Source organism: Dromaius novaehollandiae, chromosome 1 (assembly GCF_036370855.1).
Source record: "Dromaius novaehollandiae isolate bDroNov1 chromosome 1, bDroNov1.hap1, whole genome shotgun sequence".
Classification (NCBI taxonomy): domain Eukaryota; kingdom Metazoa; phylum Chordata; class Aves; order Casuariiformes; family Dromaiidae; genus Dromaius; species Dromaius novaehollandiae.
The window spans coordinates 65,119,918-65,140,645 of NC_088098.1; the positions used below are offsets into that span (position 1 = coordinate 65,119,918).

At 43.8% G+C, this 20,728-nt stretch overlaps 1 protein-coding gene across 1 annotated transcript in view; it reads right to left on the reverse strand.

The window, feature by feature from the left end:
• The window catches only part of CACNA2D4 (calcium voltage-gated channel auxiliary subunit alpha2delta 4), a 134,008-nt gene extending 131,038 nt beyond the window's left edge, over positions 1–2,970 (reverse strand). Inside the window, exon 1 of the mRNA XM_064509925.1 lies at positions 2,804–2,970. Within this exon, the coding sequence (XP_064365995.1) occupies positions 2,804–2,970 (167 nt within the window). The remainder of the gene's footprint in view (positions 1–2,803) is intronic.
• Between the last annotated feature and the right edge of the window lie 17,758 nt (positions 2,971–20,728).

Genomic DNA, 20,728 nt, shown 5'->3' on the forward strand with positions numbered 1-20,728 from the left:
GAGAGGGTTGGAGACGGGCAGCTTCAGAGCAATGACTGGAAAGTTAGGGGAAGTGGAAGAATGAGAGGGTGCAAAGGTCTCGGGGCCCTGTATGATAGGGCTGAAAAGCAGATAATTAAAAATGTATGGTGGTATTCCACGGAAGATGAAAAGGAGGCAAGTGAAGAGGCAGAAATACGCTGGCATTTACATATATAAAAGACAATTATTTGCCATGGAAGGGAGTGGCCTTAGAGTTCTGGAAGGTTAAAGGCAGCCTGCTGAATTTAAATAGTTTTTTTTTTGTCTTTTCATAAACAACGAGAGAAAAGGTCAGTCTAAAATTCATCAGGTTGCAGAGATATTTCATCTAAGGCTGCTGACTCCCACAACTCAGGAGCAGATGTACAGAGGTGATAGGGGCAGTTGCAAGAGGCCACACCAGGTGGTCTGTGCCTATCCTGCCTGCATGTTTCAAGCATCCCAACAAGCAAAGGCTGAGCAGCCAGCCCCAAATCCTCACCAATCTCACAGCTGCCTGTGCTGTGACCAGCTTATAAGCAGAGCAGTGGTCAGGGGAAAAGAGGAGGTGGTTTCTGTGCTGAACTTGCACCTCAGAAATAATAATTGACTGAGCAGATCTTTGCACCATGGGAGTTAAAGCTGAGTGTGTTTTGCAAAGATTTGAATAAGCTGGTGAAGAAATGAGTACACTGCCACAAAGCCAGGCATGACACAGTGAGCAGTACAGGCCCGCTTAGCTTTGTGTCACTTAACTGTGATTGAACCCAGCTAGTGTTTAAAAGCTTTTAGTTTTGTGTCCCCAAAATGTCCTTGTGCAGTCTATAGAGCGGGTCTGTTTTCCTGCTCCCTTTTGTGCCCTAGCAAATGTATTCTTCTTCTGAAATTTCTTTCAAAGGGACAACTTCCGTGCTTTAGTCAAATTCATAAGTGGATTTGAAACACTAGGGAATAATTCAGCTGTTGGTCTGTTTTTGGTATCAGGGGAGAGAAGATCTTTTTCCATTGTTTTTTCTTTTTTTCTTGTACATGAATAAGTTCCAAATTCTGAGAAGTGACGTAACTCTTTTCTCTGTAGTAAAGGGCTATCACATTATAACCAAACACATCAGAAAAGGATTTGAGCAGAGATTGCCTGCCTGTAATCCCTGCACTTGTGTGCAGTGGCAAAAACAGCAGAAAGGACAGGCTGTCTTCTTAATGCCACGGATTTCAAGGCCAAAAGGTATTTCTATGCAGTATTTACTCTGGGCACAGAAAGTTGCTTTTTGCTTTACACAATTTGAAATTATTAGAGGTTGAATTTTGTTCCACAGAGAAAGGAAAGCAAGAGGGAAATGTATTTTGGAACAAACTGCGTATTTTGCTGCAAAGTTCCTTTCAGATGGACTTTTAAAGTCTTGTTTACCATCACCCAATATTTACCGACGGAAGCACTTAAGAAAATGCAGATTGCTGTAAATCAAAGGTAGTCCCACATGGAAGCAAAGATAATTTCACAGAAAGGCAGAGCTGTGGGGAAGGCTAAGGACTGCTCTATAACCTGTGCAGTCTTCTTATGAAACCCGAATCAGAAGCCCTGAGCTGAGGAAGGGTTTGATAGTGCAGACAACAGTAAAGCCAGTGGCAAAGTTTCCTGAGATCCCCTCAATAAAACCCTTGAAAGTGGCAAGGAGTCAGTGCAATGCTTCGTTGCACCTGGTGCTCCACATTAGCAAGCAAATTTGCAAGTGTCTTGTTGGCATCTTTTGAATACAAAACGCTTTTTCAATCTCAGGAAAGGACTTTGGCTGACCTTGGTTGGTGTAGCCGACATGTCTCTTTCTGAAAGTGGAGGACAACGTTGTCTCCTCTCCAGACTAACCCCGCTGTCCTATGCAGACAGACCTGTCCCAGCTCTTCTCCTCCAGAGAAATCGCCCCACAGCAACTTTTACCAACAGTGTTGCTGACAGTTTTTCAATCCTTAAAGGATTTAATTCGTCTAAATCACCTTAACAAGGCGAGGCTTTTATAAATGCAGTTTGCCGAGACCCGTTAGCCTCCTGGGGGGCTGCGGGACGAGACTCGCTGCTGATGTAGGTATCACCTTGCAGCAGCAGCTTTCCAGCCACGACCATGATGGAGGCGCCACTTGCACATCCTGGCATGCACACAGCTGTGGGGCACCCTGATGCCTTGCAGGCACCCAAACAGCCCACGTGCAAAAGGGGCATCAAAATTCCCTGTGTGTTTGCTACTGCCCATACCCAAAGGCAGTGCATGCAGGAAACGTGACTGTGAATGCCTTGTACTGCAGCTCTGCTTCTTGTTCGTACGCTCCAGAGCTTTGGAGGGAGCTGATCCCCCCCTTTTTTAGTCAGATGGTGCAGGAGCAAGCAAGAAAAGGTGCTATGGCCTCTTTCCTCTATTTAGCCACCATCCACATAAATATACACATATTAAACATACACCTGCTACGCACGTGTGCACAAGTTGCTTTTTTGAACTTGCAGAGCCCCAAACCAGTGTTAAGGGACTGGTGCCGGTGATATATAATAGCAAAAAGATCAGGAAAGCTCGCACTACACAACCTGGATCTCATATGTGCCAGAGAGGTGTTTTGGCCTGACACCCCATGTGCCTCCCGAGGCCAGATCCTGACCAGTGCTACGTATCCTTATCGTCCCTTGCAGGCTGCACACTGGCACCCGAGAGCCCCAGGAGGCTGAGGGCCAGGGGTGGCCGGGTGGCAGGAGGCGACGAGGGGACGGAGGAGGCCGTGGGGAGAGCAGAGTGGGGTGACGCGCGAGGCGAACGCTTACGTCTCCAGCGGTATCTTCGTCTGGGCCTTGGTGGCAGGCGGGAGGCAGACGAGGGAGAGGAAAAGCCACGGGGCGGCTCCAGGCCCCATCCTCCATGCGCCGACCGTCAGCAGGAGGGCCAGCCGCAGGGACGTGGGGGCTCCCGGCCCGTCCTGCCCCCGGGGCATGGTGCCTGCACGCTGCCGGCGGGCCCCGGCATGGCGCGGGGCCGGCAGCAGTCTGCTGCGGGGCTGAGCCCTCGGGGGATCCTACATCCGCTGCCCCGGGGCCGCAGCTCCTCGCCGCCGGCCAGGCCCAGAGGGGCTGCCGCGAGGCTCCCAGCGCGGCCGAAAACCCGCCCCGAGCTGGCCGGGGTGCCCAGCGGGGAGCCTCGGCGGCGGGGTCCCGCACGAGCACTGGACACGGTGTGGCTCGGCACCCTGCAGGGACGGCAGAGCCGGGCGGGAGCGCCCGGCGGCAGCCGCGGCGTCTGCGTAATCCACTGCCAGCCCTCTAATCCCTTTGCAGAGCAGCCGCAGCGGCAGATTTAGGGAAGTGGAGTGGGATAAAATCACCCAGGATTACTCTGATTCCTGAAGACGGGTCTCGGCTTCTCCAGGCGGAGGTCAGGCCGTCGAGCCTGCTTTAAAGGGGTAGCATCGCGCCTCCCCAAACGCCTCCTCACCTTTGATCCCTGCCCAGCAGATGCTGCCGCCCTGCACTGGAGGACGCTTGCACGTTGCCCATCCGCCTCTCCATCCGGGATCCTCTGGCAACGCGCTGCTGGTCTGTGTCCTGGCACCTTTGGGCAAGCGGTCCAGGGAGCGAGCTGGGTCCCCTCTCTGGGAAACGCCAACCTGCCACCAGCAGCGTGGGGCACTTGGAGGGCTCCCACACCTCCAGCTCTTGGGACATTAGTGGGTCAATACCACCTAATTTTAGGTTAGCATAGGACCAATGACCCCAGCTGCAGACCTGGTGTGTGAGGCACCATCAAACACAGGTCCAACCCTTGGGCCAAAGAGTCTGTAATCTAAGTAACGTCCAAAGACCTCATATAAGCAAGTCAAGAGGAAAGCAAATGGACAGCAAGAAGGAAAAATGGCATGAGAAAAAGGCCCATGCCAGTTAACCGATCACCTACTAATGTGGGCGATTATTTATTAATAGTCAAACCTCTCTGTTCAGACAACATTCAATTGAGATTGCCATCCCCTAATCGGTGTCTGGAGACCGATGAATCACAAGGGACTGGTGGTTGTATTAGACGAATAACAGCAAGCAGCAAACGGCGTACTCTGATGAGGGACACTTTTTATAAGCTCATTATCATCAGGAGAAGTATGAATTATGAATAACTATAGATACAGCAGTGGAAAGATTATAAATGACTAGAGCAACCTGTTGAGCAGCTTGACTCTATAGCTATGGATTAACCCATTTCTTAGAATATCTTGCAATTATTTTTCACACCTTTATAAACTATTTATTTAAGATAAAATGCAGTGCCACAATAGATCAAGTTAGGGTTCTCATAGGATGTGAAGGGGGAAACTGATTGTGAAACTACTGAAGTAAAAATAAGTGACATGTCTTAGATGTGCTGTTGAGTGCTGTGTTCGAGCCACACATGAAATGGGATAACAGAAGAAACACAGAAAATATAAAGAAAGGAAAAATAAACCTGTGATATATGGAATGGAGGTTAAATTGTATGATGAAGAGGCTGGAAGTCCAGGGTGAGCAATTAAGTAATTACAGGAATGACTTACCTCAGGATAGAATGGTTTCTTCGTTTATTACAGTCTGTACTCCAGGCGGAGTATCTTTTAAAAAGTTATGATATTGTTCAAACAGAAGTAATGGGCTTGAAGGGCAGAAATTTCCAGATGATGTTCTTAAGTCTGTGCTATGCAAAGGATTGCGCTGGAAGGTCGAAATGGTTCTTTCTGACCTTAAAATCTACAAAAAAATCAATTTCCACACACATAAACTCACACTCTAGAGACACTGCCTTCAAAGTACCACATGATTGTATAGCCAACGGCATAGTTAGCTAATGAAAGCAGTGGTCAAAATAGATCTGGATCTTAGTATTGCATTTCTCTCTCTCAAATGGCCAAAACATGATATGTTTGCTCTTTCTCTGAAAAGGGGTAAATATAGAACCAAACTGCCCCGAAAGGAAACTGAAGGTGATAACAGCACAGAGAAACACCTTCCTCCAAGAAATACTCATTACATGCAAGGAGTGCCCATGTGTCGCACACTACAGCAAAGCTGGTTGCTCTCCCCCTGACTCTGGCCTCACGCTGCTGGGACTGGGGACCTCAGGGCCAGGTTTCTGCCTCCTCCTCCTCCTCCTTCCTCTGAATCCAGACAAAAGGAGAAGATAGCTCTTAGGAAGGCTATAAAAACTGGCCATCAGGGTCTAATTTCTCTGTGATTACCAGGATTAAAAGTGAGGGATAGAGTGCAGCTCTGGCTAGCTTCCTTGCCTGTGGTAAAAATTTATATTTTGAAAAAATCCAAAATGAGATCCGAAGGAAGGCAAATCAACATTTTAGATACCATTTTCTTTCCACTTTGCAAGGACCCAAAAGCAAAGAGATATTCTGAGTGACACTTCCAGGATCTTTTTGTTCACCCTTCCAATCACTTTGGGCTATTTCCAGCTGGGACCCAGTTTAACCCAAATGGGTTCTGGCAAGAGACCTTGTCTCTGTGTGTCTGGAAAACTCTGAAACACTGGTAGAAAAGGCGATGAGAAACAGCAACACGCTGAACTGGGAAATCCAAATCCCTTTATTTGGATTTATCTCATTTAATGGATATCATCTAATAGATACAGCTCACTTAACCCCTTAATGATCTGAAATTGCAAGGCAATGGGATTCAAAGATGAAATGAAAATAGCACAGAGAACTGAGAAATACCAGGTGACTGGAGAGCCTTTAATGGGATTAGTGTGCATCGAGATACTTCTGCAGAGCTCAGCTACTGCAGTTTGTGAGCATTTGGACTGCAGGGAAGAGATAAATGACAGCAGGGTCTAACAGGGAAAAAGAAAATGAATCCCATGTGAAAGAATGAAAACAAATAAATAGCTGGGAATGAGAATCTGAGGAAGGCTGCAAGAGGTATGGGGTGAGACAGTACACCAAATTAGAGCTAAATTTGCAAAATAATGAGGCTGTAAAAAATGCCAGTGCAATTTTGTGCTGTGTTCACAGACACAGGGAAGATATACGAGCTCTGTTTGTTCCTGGTTTGACTAGAACCTGAGTTCAGTTTGGATGATCTCGTTATGAGAAGATATTGGCAAATGTCAAGACCAGCAAAAGAACAAATATGATCAGAATATTGGTGTAAACAGTGTATGAGGAGCGTTTATTAAAGTCAGTAGAAATCCTCTTTTGTTTAATGCATTAATGTGATGACCCTAACCTGGAAATGCCTGAGCAGCCTAACATGTAGTCTTACAGCAGGATAAACATTAAAAAAATGGGATAAAATGTAGAAAGGGAAACTCTACACTAAGCATCAGAAAAATCTGAGTAGATAGATCTGCTGGACATGGCACAGACTCTTGAGGCAACCTCTCTCCATGCAGTACTGTTTAGTAAGGTGTATTTTGTAGCAACCAAGTCTCCCTTTGCTAGAAAGTCAGCTAGAACAGAGGATATGGCCGTGGCCTTGAACATGGCAAAGAGAGGCATTATGCAGCTTAGGGTAGATGATGAGCAGATGGGATACTGTCTCACACTCCTTGGGTATCAAGCCCACATGCTCCTCTGTTGCCAGGAGGTTTTTCTGACTAAAGCTGGTCACCAGAAGACACTTCTTCCCCATGGCACCCATGGTATTGATTTCCCAGCTGGCCCATGCAGCGAGGCAGGGATGCACCCTCCTATTTTCTGCATATTCTGGAGCAGTGTCTTGGGACCCACAAGGAGTGAGCATCAGGATCCATTTCCACTGTAGATATCAGGACTGGGGAAGAGGATGTGGGAGATCACAAGTATTGATTTGTTTTTCATTCTGGAGTCATTGGGATCTTGCTGGGTGCCTGCCACTACCTCCTACCTCAAAGCAAGTCTTCGTTCCATCATGGTCCTGAACTTAAAACAGCTGGAACATAATTGCTTAATAAGAATTGTTTGCTTTGATTGCAAATAATTTAAAACAATTCAGTTCCTATGATCCTATTAAGATTGTATTTTTCCTTAAAGGAATGATGGGGAGAAACTATGTAGTCTTGTTCACAGCAGATATATTTATCTAAGAACATAAACTTACGTCTCTCATTATCTCACCTCCTTAGAGATATATCTGGGTACAAAAGATTCTTTCTACCCTGATCAAACATCCTCTTTGAGAACTGCTCTCACAAATGGTGTTTGCTCAGGAGATATGAGGATGACGTCTCTGGCCTGTCTAGGTAGGTTTAAGAGTGCCTTGGAGGGGTTTGGAAAGCAGTCATTTAGTGTTTTGCCAATACTAGAAAACCTGATCTCCCTGTCCCAGCAGCTGCCAGGAGGAGGGAGCCCTTGCCAGAGGCAGTGATGGAAAAGCACTTTTATTGGTGGTTTTACTGGCTGGTCATGCAAATCTCTTCTGATCAGGTTTCAGTGCTGTAAAGGTTTAGCACTTGCAAGCCAAGTTTGCAGGAGGTGTGGATTTAATAGGTGAGCGGGAAAGGGGAAGAGGGCTGCAGCCTCTCTTCTGTGTTAGTGCTGATGCTGCAGGCAGACCCTTGGTCACAGGCTGGAGAAGTGTCCCCACAACTGTGTGTTGCCCTTCCTCCTAGTCTGATTGCATTCAGGCCTGGGTAATGATGCCAGTAGATGATACTCTTTGCTCTAGCAGTGGGCTGGCTGCCTGACTGGCAATGTGCCTGGGACCTGGGAATTTCGGGTCCTGCTGCTGCCATTGAGAGCTGAATGATTTGCAGCACACAGTGGTGTTGGTGAGCACCATCGCTGTATGTGTCCGTTTCTCACCTATCATTGTGGGAAGATGACACCTCTCTCACTCCCAGGAGTGTTTGGAGTTAAATTAGCTATTTTTAATACCATTTGGCTGCAGGGAGAATGCTCAGTATGGTCTGAAAGGGTTCCTCTGCATCGGAGACCAGGCCGCTGAGTGGTGGCGCTCACAAGGAGACCCTGATATGGCTTCACAGAGCAGTTACACAAAAGCCTGCTTACTGCAGGAATGCAGCTGAATACTGAAACCTCACGGAGATTTCCGCAGAGCAGCACCCTCGTATAACGCTGGGGGGACATACAGGATGTCATAGACTGACTCAGAGCAGAGACTCGTTAGGCAGGTATTGCACGACTGACGCTCTTCAGTTCAGGTTGCTTCAGAAGCAACCTGAATATCTGGCCCCAGAACATCATCAGGTGTCAGTGGGGATGGCTCTGGACAAAAGTGTCCTTTTAGACCCTACCTTCTACTCGGTTGCTCTGTAAATACCTGCTCCTAGATCCAGGCATCTGCAAGCTACGTGCTTTCCCTGTTGTTTATAGAAGCAGCAACATAGGCATCATATTAATTAATGCCTTTGGCTGGTTACTTTGCTTTTTTCCTCCCCTCCCCCCAGCTCTATGCTAAATTTAGACTTATTTAAATACTCTGAGATGAAACAGCATCCATAGCGTTCTGAGCAGCAGGAAACTGAAAGCACAGACACACACACCAAGGGAGAGCAAAATGCATAAAAATGCGGAGCAGTGAAGCATCTCCCTCTATCGGAAGGGAAGGGGAGGGGAGGAGATATTCAGCAGATACTCAGTTTGGGGGGAACTGTGAGCAAATAGCTGCTTTCCTGGGTGCTGTCACAAAGGTAGTACCCAGTCAGAAAATCAACTTTATCCTTATCTCTCTACTACCAAAGGGTTAAAATTAATCTTTTCCATTTCAAGTCCACATGACCTGAAGGAACTTGATTAGGAGGAAAGGAAACCCCATTTTAAAAGGGATTAAAATCTTTTGTGATAAAGTGGCTGCACTAGAACAGCTTTTTTGAGGGAGGAAGCTTTGCTTCCTGGGGAGCCCCAGGAATTGCAGTGCATCAAGTGACTAAATAAATGATGCCACTTATTCTGTTAATCTGCACAGCCACAAAGACACTTGACTCAGTGCGCATCTAGCAACATCATTTGTGCTGCCAAATCCTTCGCATTAAATGTGTGATGCAATGACCCTGTTCAGAGGATGTGCTACAAATACCTCCTCCTCTCTACTCAGTGTGTTAATAAGGATTCAGGATTTTGCCAGGTTATCAGGACAGAGTTATTTGGGCCAAATTAGGGTTGCTCCAGCCTTGCTGGGCTAGAAGGAAGGAGGACCCTCCTGCCTATTCGTCCCCATGTCAGGGTGCAGACATGGGAGTTGCAGAGCTGAGTTACTTGCCTCCTTGGTCTGGGGTTACTGGCTCACACATTTGCTGCAATCCTTATGAGGATTCGTAAGGTAACAGCTACAGAGTGCATTGGAAATATAGGGTGCTCTGCAATTCTCTACGTTGCCGTAAAGGGAGACAGCAGAGCCTCCAGGGCAGGGGATGCTGCCTTGGAAATGCAGGGACTGTATTCTCACTCAGCAGGTGATCTACAGAGGCACAGCAGGCAAGTGACTACATTTTTCATCTGTTTAAAGTTTTTCTGTTAATTTTATTTTTTGCTGCTGATACTGAGTGTCCAGACAAGAGTTACTGTAGAGATGTATATCAACATTGCTGCGATCTTTGGAATATTCAGAACTCAATTAAAAATCTTAAAAGCTTTGGCTTTTTTTCCCTTCCTTTTGATTTCACAGAAAGGGGCAGCTTTGCCAAAATTTTAGGTCACAAATTATAACATTATGCTTTTCTCCTTTGAAAACAGGGGAACTATTTTTTCACATAAAAATCAGAGATGATCAGTTTCAGTGTGATTAAAGATAAAAGCTGGGCTTTAGATACATTTACCACACATAGATGTAGGTGTAGATAAAACAGTCCATTCTTTCATGAATATTAATGAAAACATGTTTGTGATTTTAGGCAACCAGCAATTGTTATTAAAAATACGCTGACAGTTTTGAAAGAAGAGAGGCTGAAGGAAGATTCCACAAGGCTTCCCACATCAGTTCACCATTTTAAACTAGTCTGCAGTTTGCTCCTGAATTAATCCATAGTGAATGAAAGGTATTTCCCTGACCTGCGACTGTTCAGCTGACTGGCTGGGAACTGACTGGCGACTGTCTTCAGCTCGGGGCGAGGGAGGCATCCGAGCAAGGCAGCGCCAGCAGTGTCTCCTGTAGCCTCTGCTTACAGTTCAAGTCACTTCCCGTCACCCTAAATTGCCTCCAAGTCCATAATTAGCTCAGTCACCTGCCAACCTTCATAGCGCACACGCACGCTCCCTTCCTTCAACATTTGACAGCAGCTCTCTCAAAGAGGAGCTTTCAAAGAGATTTCCCCTCCACTTCAGAGGTTTTAATGCTGTGAGTCTGCCCTGAAAGGATGAAGATACAAATCACGTTGTGTATAGGAAATCATGAAATGCCTTGTTTGATTTCCTTCAAGGAGCATAAATTAGCTGAGGAAGCAAACCACTGCATTTCTTGCAAGAAGTTCATGTTGGTTGTGTAACCCCTTTTGGCCCTGGGCAATTGAGCCAGGAGTCCCTTGTTCTGGCTAACATCTCAGCACATCGGCAGACGTCTCCTCCCCACATGGGTGCTGGCCCATGAGGACGTCAGTCCAAGGGGAAAGAGTGACTCACAAGGATTTAGCCTGCTCTACGCATATATGTAATGAGAGCAAATAATCTCTCTCACTGCTAGAATGTGTAACAGTGTGCAAAGTACATGTCTGAGAAAATCAATATCTAGCAACCTCACTTATTCTGCTCCCTCCTGCTGTTGTTAATATCTGTAGCATGTGTGACAGTGAAGGGAGAGACAGCAGCGACCCGGCAAACCATTTACATGGACCAGGGATAGAGATGTCTACAGCATGCTTGAAGTAAATCTAAGAAATGCATTTGCTTTCCCTTACAAAAACTGGAATTTAATTTTACCAGAATGATAAATAAACAAACAAATAAATGTATGCATACAAATGTAACCAAAAAGAAAATTCTTAATTCCAAGTCATGATCTCTGTCTAACATCATCTGCTGTTTGCTAAAGAAACACATCGTGGCTGCCGGCCTTCTAGTTAGCACAGCACCAAGATTGAAGTTAACATCTTTCTGAGCCAAAGGCACCTAAAGTTTTAGACAGAAGCCAAGCAGTTGTGCCCTGAGGGATTCCTTCACATGAAATCTGATGTGCATTAAGCAGGCAGGCCAGCACTGAAATCTCATTAGCAATGGTTATTCGCTGTAGCTCTGACCTTAGCCTAATTCATTCAAGTGATGCTGGAGTTAATTAGTGTTTTCAGTTTGGAGTGGTTCTCTTCTCTAGCTGCAGTTTAAATCTGGATCTAGTCTGCTCGCCAGGTCTATAAATCCACTGGAAAGAAAAAGCACTACCTGTCTTTCCTTGTACTCTAACATACAGTATCACATTCTGACAGCCACTAAGCTACTTTATGTCTGTGTAAGGCCCAAAATGTCATAGCAGGCAGCAGTGAAATGCATGTGATGTTGTGGCTTGCACACCAGTAATTTTGATGGAGCGCTTCCACTCTCAACAGTTAAAAACCTATTGGACCGTAATGTCTTTGCCCATTTTCAAAGCATTACTTTGCAAGAAACGAAGACCCCATCTAAGAGGTGATGATGGGTGGAGCCAGCAAAGCTGCTCTGGCAGCACCAGGCCCCTGGGAGTGCTGGCAAAATGCTGGTTTGAAGGGGCAGGTCCACACGCTGGTTCTCACTGGATGTGGGTCAGCATTTATAACTGCTGCACCCAACTGGGGGCAGATGGGCAGCAGCATCTACTGGTTGTGACAGGCAGGTCATACTTTCCAGCATACTTTCTAATTTCCCCACACTTTCCAGCTGTAAGATCCAGCTAAGTATCAGCTACCCATGAAGGGCCCCTGTAGGTCTGCTGTAGGGAAATCTGCAACTAAACACAGCAGCTGGGTTTTACAGTGTATGCTGTTACACAACATTATGGTTGTCCCCTTGCAATCTTCAAGGCACAGGGCCACCTCTACCAGGACATTTCACCTGCTCTCATGTTCTAACAAATTTTCCTTACAACATTTGTGCCTCCACCCTGCAAACTGAGACCACTTAGGAGATGAATTCCTGAGCTTGGGCTGTGGCTCTGGAAATACAGGGTCAGTACACAAGGCCCAAGGCCTAGCACTCCTCATCCTCTAGCATCCTCTGGGGATGTAAAGAGTGCCCAGGACTTTGCAAATCCTTTGCTGGGGCACCTCCAAACTCTGCTGTCTTTATCTGCAAGTCCTTGATTCAGCTTTTTCCTGTCTTTAAAGTGCCATAAGCTCTCACTTGTCTCTTAGAGTTTTTCCAGAGCTCTGCTGACTCTTCTCTCTGCTGATCTCTGGCTTCACGTCTACTAATAGCTGCTTTCTCCTTGTCTACATGTTTAAGGCAGAAACAGAAAACGTGAAGTTATTCACTTCCACAGCCTTCCCTCCAAGGACGATCTCCAGCAGCAAATAGTAGGCTGTTGTCCTTTCTCATCTCACTGACATGAACGTGTTGAGGGTGAGCAGAAAAAAAGGGAGCTCACTGCTTTCATATTCTTCCCAGAGTGATGAATGGAGGCACAGCATGCTTCCGGATACTGTACACTGCTGGTCATACCTGGGATGTAATACAAAAAAATGACCTAATGCACCTGGTATGGAATGAGATGGAAAGATGAAGATGTATTTTAGGTTCATGTAACTAAAAACTCCTTAATTGCTTCGGGTGACTAGGAAAGCTGGCAGGATAGAATAGCTGTGGGGTCCTTTTCCTGCATTTTGGCTGAGACAGCACTGATGAGCTGGATTTAGAATGATCCCACACATGTTAACTAAGCAGAAAACTGTAATTAGCACCAGAAAATTGCCAGTTGTATATATGCATATTCAGGGCCAAAAAGCTATAGAAACAAATATAGATGGTGTGCTTGAAAACACACTGTGAGTTCAGCCTCTGTACAGCAGCTCAGTGTAGACAGGGTGAAAAGTTCCTGTGTTCAAGAGCCAGGAAGACATGTTGTCATTGACAGTGGTTTTCAGCATTGCTGAACAGTGCTTTACTGGGCAGTGGGATTTCTCTGAAGCATGAAGATCGTAATGGCAAAGCACAGAAGCAGGAAGAGATCTTGATAGGCCAATAGTCCAACCTGTTCTGGCAAACTTGCATTTGCAGGTAAGTAGCTAACGTAGAGGATGTTTTCCGGTTTACTGTTCCCCTGAAAATGGTCTTTCTGTCCATTTTTGTCCCATCTGAAATGCCAGTAGCAATTGCTCACCTCCAGACAGGTCATCAGAAAGCCTTTAGGACTCCCACTGAGCTTCTGCAGTCATTTGGCAGAAGAAAAACATTTCTAAGGAGGAAATGCAACAGCAGCTTTGTCAGCAGCACATCACAAATCACATCAGAGACTCGGAGTGACAAGCAGATGCTAAAGGGACAGGAAGGATAATGGGGAACTTGTACTGACTGGCCTCTCTAGCATGGTCTCTGTTACACAGTTGGAGCGAGCACATTTCAGAGCAACAGTAATTTTTTTTTTGATCAACACAGGAATTGCATACGAAAATACTGTCTTTGTTTAGTTAATTCCTGCTGACTTTGTTCATTCTTCTGTTCTACAACAGACGTAAGTCATACCCTGCTCTGGAGTGCAGGCTACCTCAACCGTGTGACCTGTGCAGTCTGTGTGATGCTGCAGAGAAAGGGAAAGGGGAAGGGATTCCTGCTGGGTCATATACCACCAGCTAAGGGAAGAAATACAGCTTCAGAAATCCTGCATCTGTCAGGACTCAGAGTTTGGGTGCTCTGCTGCTGCTGTTGCCTCTAGCTGTTCCTTGCTTTTTCCATTTTTCCCTACCTATGCGGCATGCTGATCTCTACAAAGCACTGCTTTTGGGAAGCAGAGCAGTCTGGGCTGGACTGAGAGATTTGTCTGTTTTTTTTCCAAAAAAAATAAAAAATAAAAATAAAAAAAATTAAGGGATGGAAAAAGGAGGGAGGCCCCAAAGAGCTGTGGCTGAGGATCAGAATCCCCTGCTTTGCCTTTGGACTTCCTCTATGACCTTGATAAATCCATTATGTAACCACTCTTCATGTCTGTTTGAAATGGAGATAATATTTCCTTCTGTCTGCATTGCAAGGGTAATTTATATAGAAAAGCATTTTTAGATACTTGAGCAATGCTGAAGACATACAAAATATATATAAGAAACATAAATCCTTTCAAATCATATATGAAATCTCATCCAAAGACATTTAATTGGAATATGAAATCATCTCTATTATCATCTCTCCAAAAAAAGAGCAGATCAGTTTGGATTAAATATTCAGCGGAAATTTGTGCCTTCCTGTTCAGTATCTGAAGCCATCCCTGCCATTTATATATTCAGACCTGCCCCCATCAGCACCAGTATAATTAAACGTACGGGTTTAGTGCAACAAGAAGAGGCCCCACCTTTACTCCTTCTGTCACCTCCTATGCTCGTATTTTATCTCTGAAAACTTGCCATTTCATTGGTTGATTTCCTCAGTATAGGCACAGTAGCACTTGCAAAGCCTGCTCTGCTTTGACTGCCAGCTGACGTCTCAGAAGTAAGTCTGTATTTCCTTGATCTTCGGTCATTGGGCTGGTTCAATGCACTTGACACCGAAGAATATCTATCTGCTGGATTTAATGTCCCCCAGTCAGTGCTTAGATTAGTGTCCGTTCTGAGCTTTAATGCTAATTTCTCCTTTTATGCAAGAACATTTGGCGAAAATTTTCCTGAGTGACATTTTCCTGGATCAGTTTTGCTCTTTTCCCTCCCTTCTTCCTTTTCCAATGGCTGCCCCTGCAGGTGAGTTGAAAATTCACCAGTTTCACTTATGTTTATAATTATTCACTATCCTTTCACAGACCCTGGTGGGTTTTCTGGAGTACATAGCCAGTGTCTCTTGGTATCTCAGTCAAAGGAGTTAACTGAAGGTTCTTCATCTTTATGTTTCCACTAATTCCTTCTTACTTCACCTTGATTAATCTCTTGTTTTATGATTCCTTCCTTTCTCAAGGATTTCAAGGATAACAAAGCTTTTCTTTGTGATAGGAGTCATCATCATCATGATCTTTGGTGCTGCTGATATTGTCTAGACATTCCTAAACTGTGGCACACATTATTAGTAGGATGTGCTCCACTTGAAAGTAGCACATGGTGACCACTTGTGCTTGCTCACATGGGAGACATGGGTAAGTATCTCTCTGTGAGCAGCTGCTTTGGAGGAAATGGAGCTGAGATTTATGGGAATTGAGTCAGTGGTAGGAAAGAGGACACAAACTGCCTAGAAGTACTAGGTTGGGTCTTCGGGTGTAGAAACAGGGGAAGGGGAAAGCAGATCACATGAGAGTAAGACAGCAGGGACAAACAGTTGATTCTACCTGTAAACACAGCTCTGAAAAGAGTTGGGAATTGCTATCTCTGTTGTCAAACACGGTAAGTATGAGATCCCTGAATTAGGCTACAGCTTGACTGATCTCCTATTTCAAACTCTTGGCCACAGCTACCTGCATCCATGGAAGCCAGGGAACACAGGACTTTCCTGATAAGAATCCAAGATGGGATCCTCAGGCAGAAAAATAAAAATCTTACATGATTGGGAAAAGCAGGCACTTTTACTAAGTGGTATGTCTGGGGCTACTGCTCTAAGTGGAGAGGAGATTGTTAATGAGCCAGGCTGCTAAGCAGCAGTAAAAATGAAAGAAAACAGAGCTTTTGTTCCCAGCCCGAGTAGCCCTATGCCAGGAACGCTGCCAAGAGTCTGCATGTTCCTTTCCTCTGTCCTTCTGAATGCTATATTTACAGGCAAGTGCTGAAGAAAAACACAAATGTAGGCAGGTTTTTGAAGTGGTATAATACTAGTATCTAATGCAATTTTAGCATGTTTCATAAGTAGATTTCAGGTATCAGGTGAAGAAATACAGGACCTATGGGTGTATCCATAGCTATTTGCTGTAACAGAAGTTCACACCAACACGGTTGAAGACAACGTGTAGGGGTTCTGCATTTGGTACCTGGGCCTATGATGCAGGATGGTGGTACTTGGGCAAGACAAGAGTTAATATTTACACAGCACCCAATGGCAGGATTAGTATCTCCCTATGTACACGGTAGCAGCTGTAGGACTTCGCCATCATTTCCCATAGGTCCCTCATGGCTTGAAAACAGGCTACTATCTCCCTGATAGTAAGATAAGTTCTGATCCTTTTTATTTCTTGACTTTAGTTTAGTCACCACATGACTGGAAGGCTTTTCTCTTTCTTCTACCTCTACTGACTGCTGTTGTTAACGCAGACATGTAGTTCCAAACTCACAGCTTGCTTTGCTGTTTTGTAGAATTTACGTCAGAACGCAATAAAAAAGGCTTTTAACTAATACATGTCCGAAATAGTTTTAAAAAGTTTTTTATTACACAAGTGACTGAAGTTGCTGCTCTCACAAAATATGTAGTGACTTCCCATTCTGTACACCAGATGTTTGTTCTAAATTTATTCTGTGGAAGTTTTTACTATGTTGCTCACTTTTTAAAAGGAAGACGCATGGAGATTACTTGCAACTAGAAGCCTTTCTGTAGCAGCTACAAGGTAAAGGTGTTCATACACTGGACGCTTTCTTTAGAAATTATTACATTAACTTACCTAAAATTTGGTTTTCCTCTCCCCTTTATCTTTCTGGTGCTTATTTCCTGTTTATTTCAATAGTATTCTCAGCTATCCATAAAGAGAATCTGGACTTTAATTGCCCCTGCTTTTCTCACTTGCTTCCATGCTGGGCAGACTTGTATCTGAACAGTCTGTTCAGGTTTGATGGTACAGTCTCCATTAAATTAAAAAAAAAAAAAAAAAAAAAAAGGGAAGGGAAGGGAAAATTCATTCAAACATCTGCTGTATTGTGAGAAGTAGGGACCCGCTCTGATGTCAGACTTGTTTCAGCGCAAGGGGGAGGGGGAAGGTGTTTGCAAAGGCTAACTTTAGCCCAGCCTCGCTAATCTCCCAGGCTAAATTAGGTTTGTACTCTGACTTGTCCTCAAGAGGATCCTGTCTTTCCACTGGCTCTACAGAGAGATTAGGCTCATGAACAGTAATTACCCTCTGTGGAGGTATTTGCAAACACCTTCATGGATTTCCACGTATAGCCAAGGCAGTAGATAACAATGAAGTTGCATTTTGATCTTTGTGTATTGCCTCAGAGTATTAATGTCAGTGAAGAGGAAAAGACCTTTAGATTACAGTTTCAGAAATGTTTCAAGTCAGTTTAAGGCAGTATTGCAGCTCAAGCCTTCTGTCTTGCGTCCCTCTCCCCAGTTCCCATGCTGCATACTCTATCTGTATGCTGCTGTAGGTGCTTGTGCAGCTGCCCACTAAACCGACCTAGGTTAAAACTAACCTTGGGGTGGGGAGGAGACTTAACCTGGATTAACTCTGCAATGCATTTCAGCATGTAGCTACCTTAATCAAGATAAAAAACAAGGAGGAAAAAAAATTAAAAAGGAAGGAAGGATGGGTAGAAGCAGGAATGAGCAGCTAGGAGTGGGTGGCTGGGACGGGTTGCAGCTTCAGCAGCAGTGCCAGCTTAAAGTGTTTATAAAGCTGCAGCCTTTGTTTCTTCAGTGTCCTGCAGAACCACGTTTTCCTCTGTCTGCATATTCCAAGCTCCCTCCTGTATTCCCAGCTCAGCTGAGCACAACTATACACCCAGCGATCAGAACAAGCTTGTTACAGATATCAGTAGCAGTTTGGAAAAGGCAAGGAGTCTTAGGAGTCTCTTGAAAGTCCTTAGTCAGGACTAGCAGTAAAGGTTACTGTAGTTTGACTGAGGATTCATTTCTTAGTACATTATTCATTTTAATGACTAGAATTTTGCCTTTTTCTATGTTTCAGGAATCCTTCTGGGAATAGCTTCTCATAACATTTTCTACATTAGAGCCGCAAATGCTTACTGAAAAATCTTTTCTAATCTTGCCTTTTTCTCAGCAATGATCTCCAACTTTGCTAAAATATTAAACTGTGTTTTTAGTATTCTAAAGGGACTAAGATATCTAGAATACTCACTGCACTTATGATTGAAATTCAAAGCTCAACATATTCCAAATAAGCTGTCAGAGGAGACCAAGCATCCTGCCTATTCAGCTGCATCCTGCTTCTGGAAAATGTTATTTTGCTGTACAGTCTTAATTATCCCCCTTGCAACAACAACAATGAGGAGTAAATATGGGAGCAGCAGGCAGTTAATGCATAAAAATCAGATAAAGGATTTGAATTTTCTGAGAGAAGGGCCTAAGGAAAGGTTTGGATGGCTTCACTGAATATTACAGATTTCCATGATAAACAGAGCTAGAATTAGTCAGAGATCATGCTTCAGTATTTCACTGACTTTCTACTTCTTCTCATTGTAGTTTTATATATATGGAATCTTGTAAGGAAGTGGACAGTGGTTAAGTGGAAATACACTGAAATCTAATATGAATTCAATGTTGAGACTGGGATTAATGCATAACATAAAGCACTGCTGCAACTTCTGGAATTCTTGCAAGGGAACACAACAGTACGACAAAAACACCCCCTGCTGCCTCCCCCCCCCCCCCCACGCATACTGTGGAAGTGCCTAACGCAAAGTTAACGTGATGCTTACACACCTTCCGATTTTCTGCTTGCTACCTTTTTTCCTATTTAAGATTAAAAAAAAAAAAAAAAACAGTCCCGAAGAGAAGCATCTCTAACTACAGTGGCCTTTTCCTCTCTAAAGGCCTTATTAGTTTAAGGGCTCCCAACTTCTAATAACATCTTAAAACCAAAACAACTCAGGGAACCCAAATGTTCAGAAGTACTCTAGTTCAGAGGTGATCTATAAAAGCTGAATTAAATTTTCCAACACCATGCAAAGACTTGGCTGCATAAAGGGAAATTCCCAGCTGATAAAAAAAAGCTATTAAGCAAAATGCAATACAAAAATGCAGAGATGAAGTTTTCAGTCATACATGAGGATCCTCCAGTTTTTCTATGGTACTGGAAGACTGACTATATTTCAGGAAAAAGCCTTTTACTGAGACAGACACTTCAGTTTGCAATAGAAAAAAAGAGAAAAGGGGCATGTCACAGTTTTACACACCAATATGATTCCAAACTCAGTCTCCAATGCCCAAACATCTCTCAAGAAGCAGATCCCACAATCTGAAACAGAAACCTAGAAAAAAATTAATTTCTCGCTAGAATTATCTATTTTTCTTCTTCTGTTCTTTGTCATAAAATTCAGAGTTTCTGTCTGAGTCTTATTTTACCTTCTTACCTCTATTGTTCTTTGTAAGTGTGCAAGCCAGTTTAAATTGCACCTTCCTCCTTTGTCACATGCCCTTCTTTACTTCACTCCACAAAAGACAGGTATCTGCCTCCTGAACAATCCCAGATATCCCTTATAACAAAATACAGTGAGGATGGGAGAAAACCAACTCTGTCAGTATTACTTGGTGTAGATATAACCAGAAGAGAGGGCAGAGAGTAGAAACCGTTTGCTTTATCCTTGTCTGCCCTAAGAGAGGCTTCAGTTTGTCAAGCATAGTGTGAATACCATTGTTGTCATACACATCAGGAGTTAACAGGTATTTTTAAAGAATTTGCATTTAACTTTTTTAAATGTTATGCTACCCTGAAAAGCAATAAATTAGGATGTTTTAAATATTTCTATAGAAAAATTGCATTTTTGTAAATAAAAATCTTTCTCCCATGACTAGGAAGCCTATCACCAACAGACTGAGATACTTCAGAGCTGAGCTGGATTATTCCCCCCCATTACAAAAGTTCTACCTGTCAAATTAAATCTTAACTATGTGTCCCCATCATCTTTAAATTCAACTCTGAAATAATCTAGAATAGCAGATACCTACTATACGACTATCTATTCTTATATAAACACTTTTGTGTAGACTTCAATTTCTTTCACACCAGTTCATTTCGGAAGTAATTCAAATGAACTGAGGAGGATCACATAACTTTATAATGGCTATAGGATTAGAATTAAGACTTGCTATCTTGAAAGTCTGCCCTTCATGATATCTGTGCAACATGTTCTTTTCATGGAGTCTGCAAGAATCATAAGCAAACTGGTAACAAAACAGAGTCAGAATAGCATTGCGTTTGCTTTCTATGAGCTAGCCTGTGTAGAAAAAGCCCACCAGTTCTGTAGGCACAAGTCCCATGGGGTTATTCACTCATGTATAAAGGAAATAGTTCTTCCATTTTTTTGATTTAGCCTAAACTCTCTCCCAACAAATCTAAGCAGAAAACTCAGACCAAACCCTCCAAATCACAGTTTTATACCAGAGTAAGGACAGATATATGGGGGATGGGAGCAACTATATAAATAGTTACAACTATACTAATTGAAACCTGCATTCTAATTTACACTGAAGAACCTTTCCTTCACAGATGAGGCTACAGAGTTGTGCCTACAGCACTACTAAAAGGAAAGAAGAGTGTAATTCATTTATGCATTACAGATTGGGCTCTCTGTACCATGAAGGAAACGTCTCCTGATCAACTGGCACTGGGTTCCTAAACTGTAGTAAACTGGCACTTCAGCAGCAGATGCTAATAAAAATATACATATAATTCCTTTCAGTAATTTAAATTCTAATTGATTTAAAACCTCATTAATGTATCTTCTGCCAAGTGTAAAAACATGTTAAAATAAGAGCTAACACAAGCAACCCAACAATTCCAGATACATAGTCCATGGTATAATAAGATGAAGTCACTGCA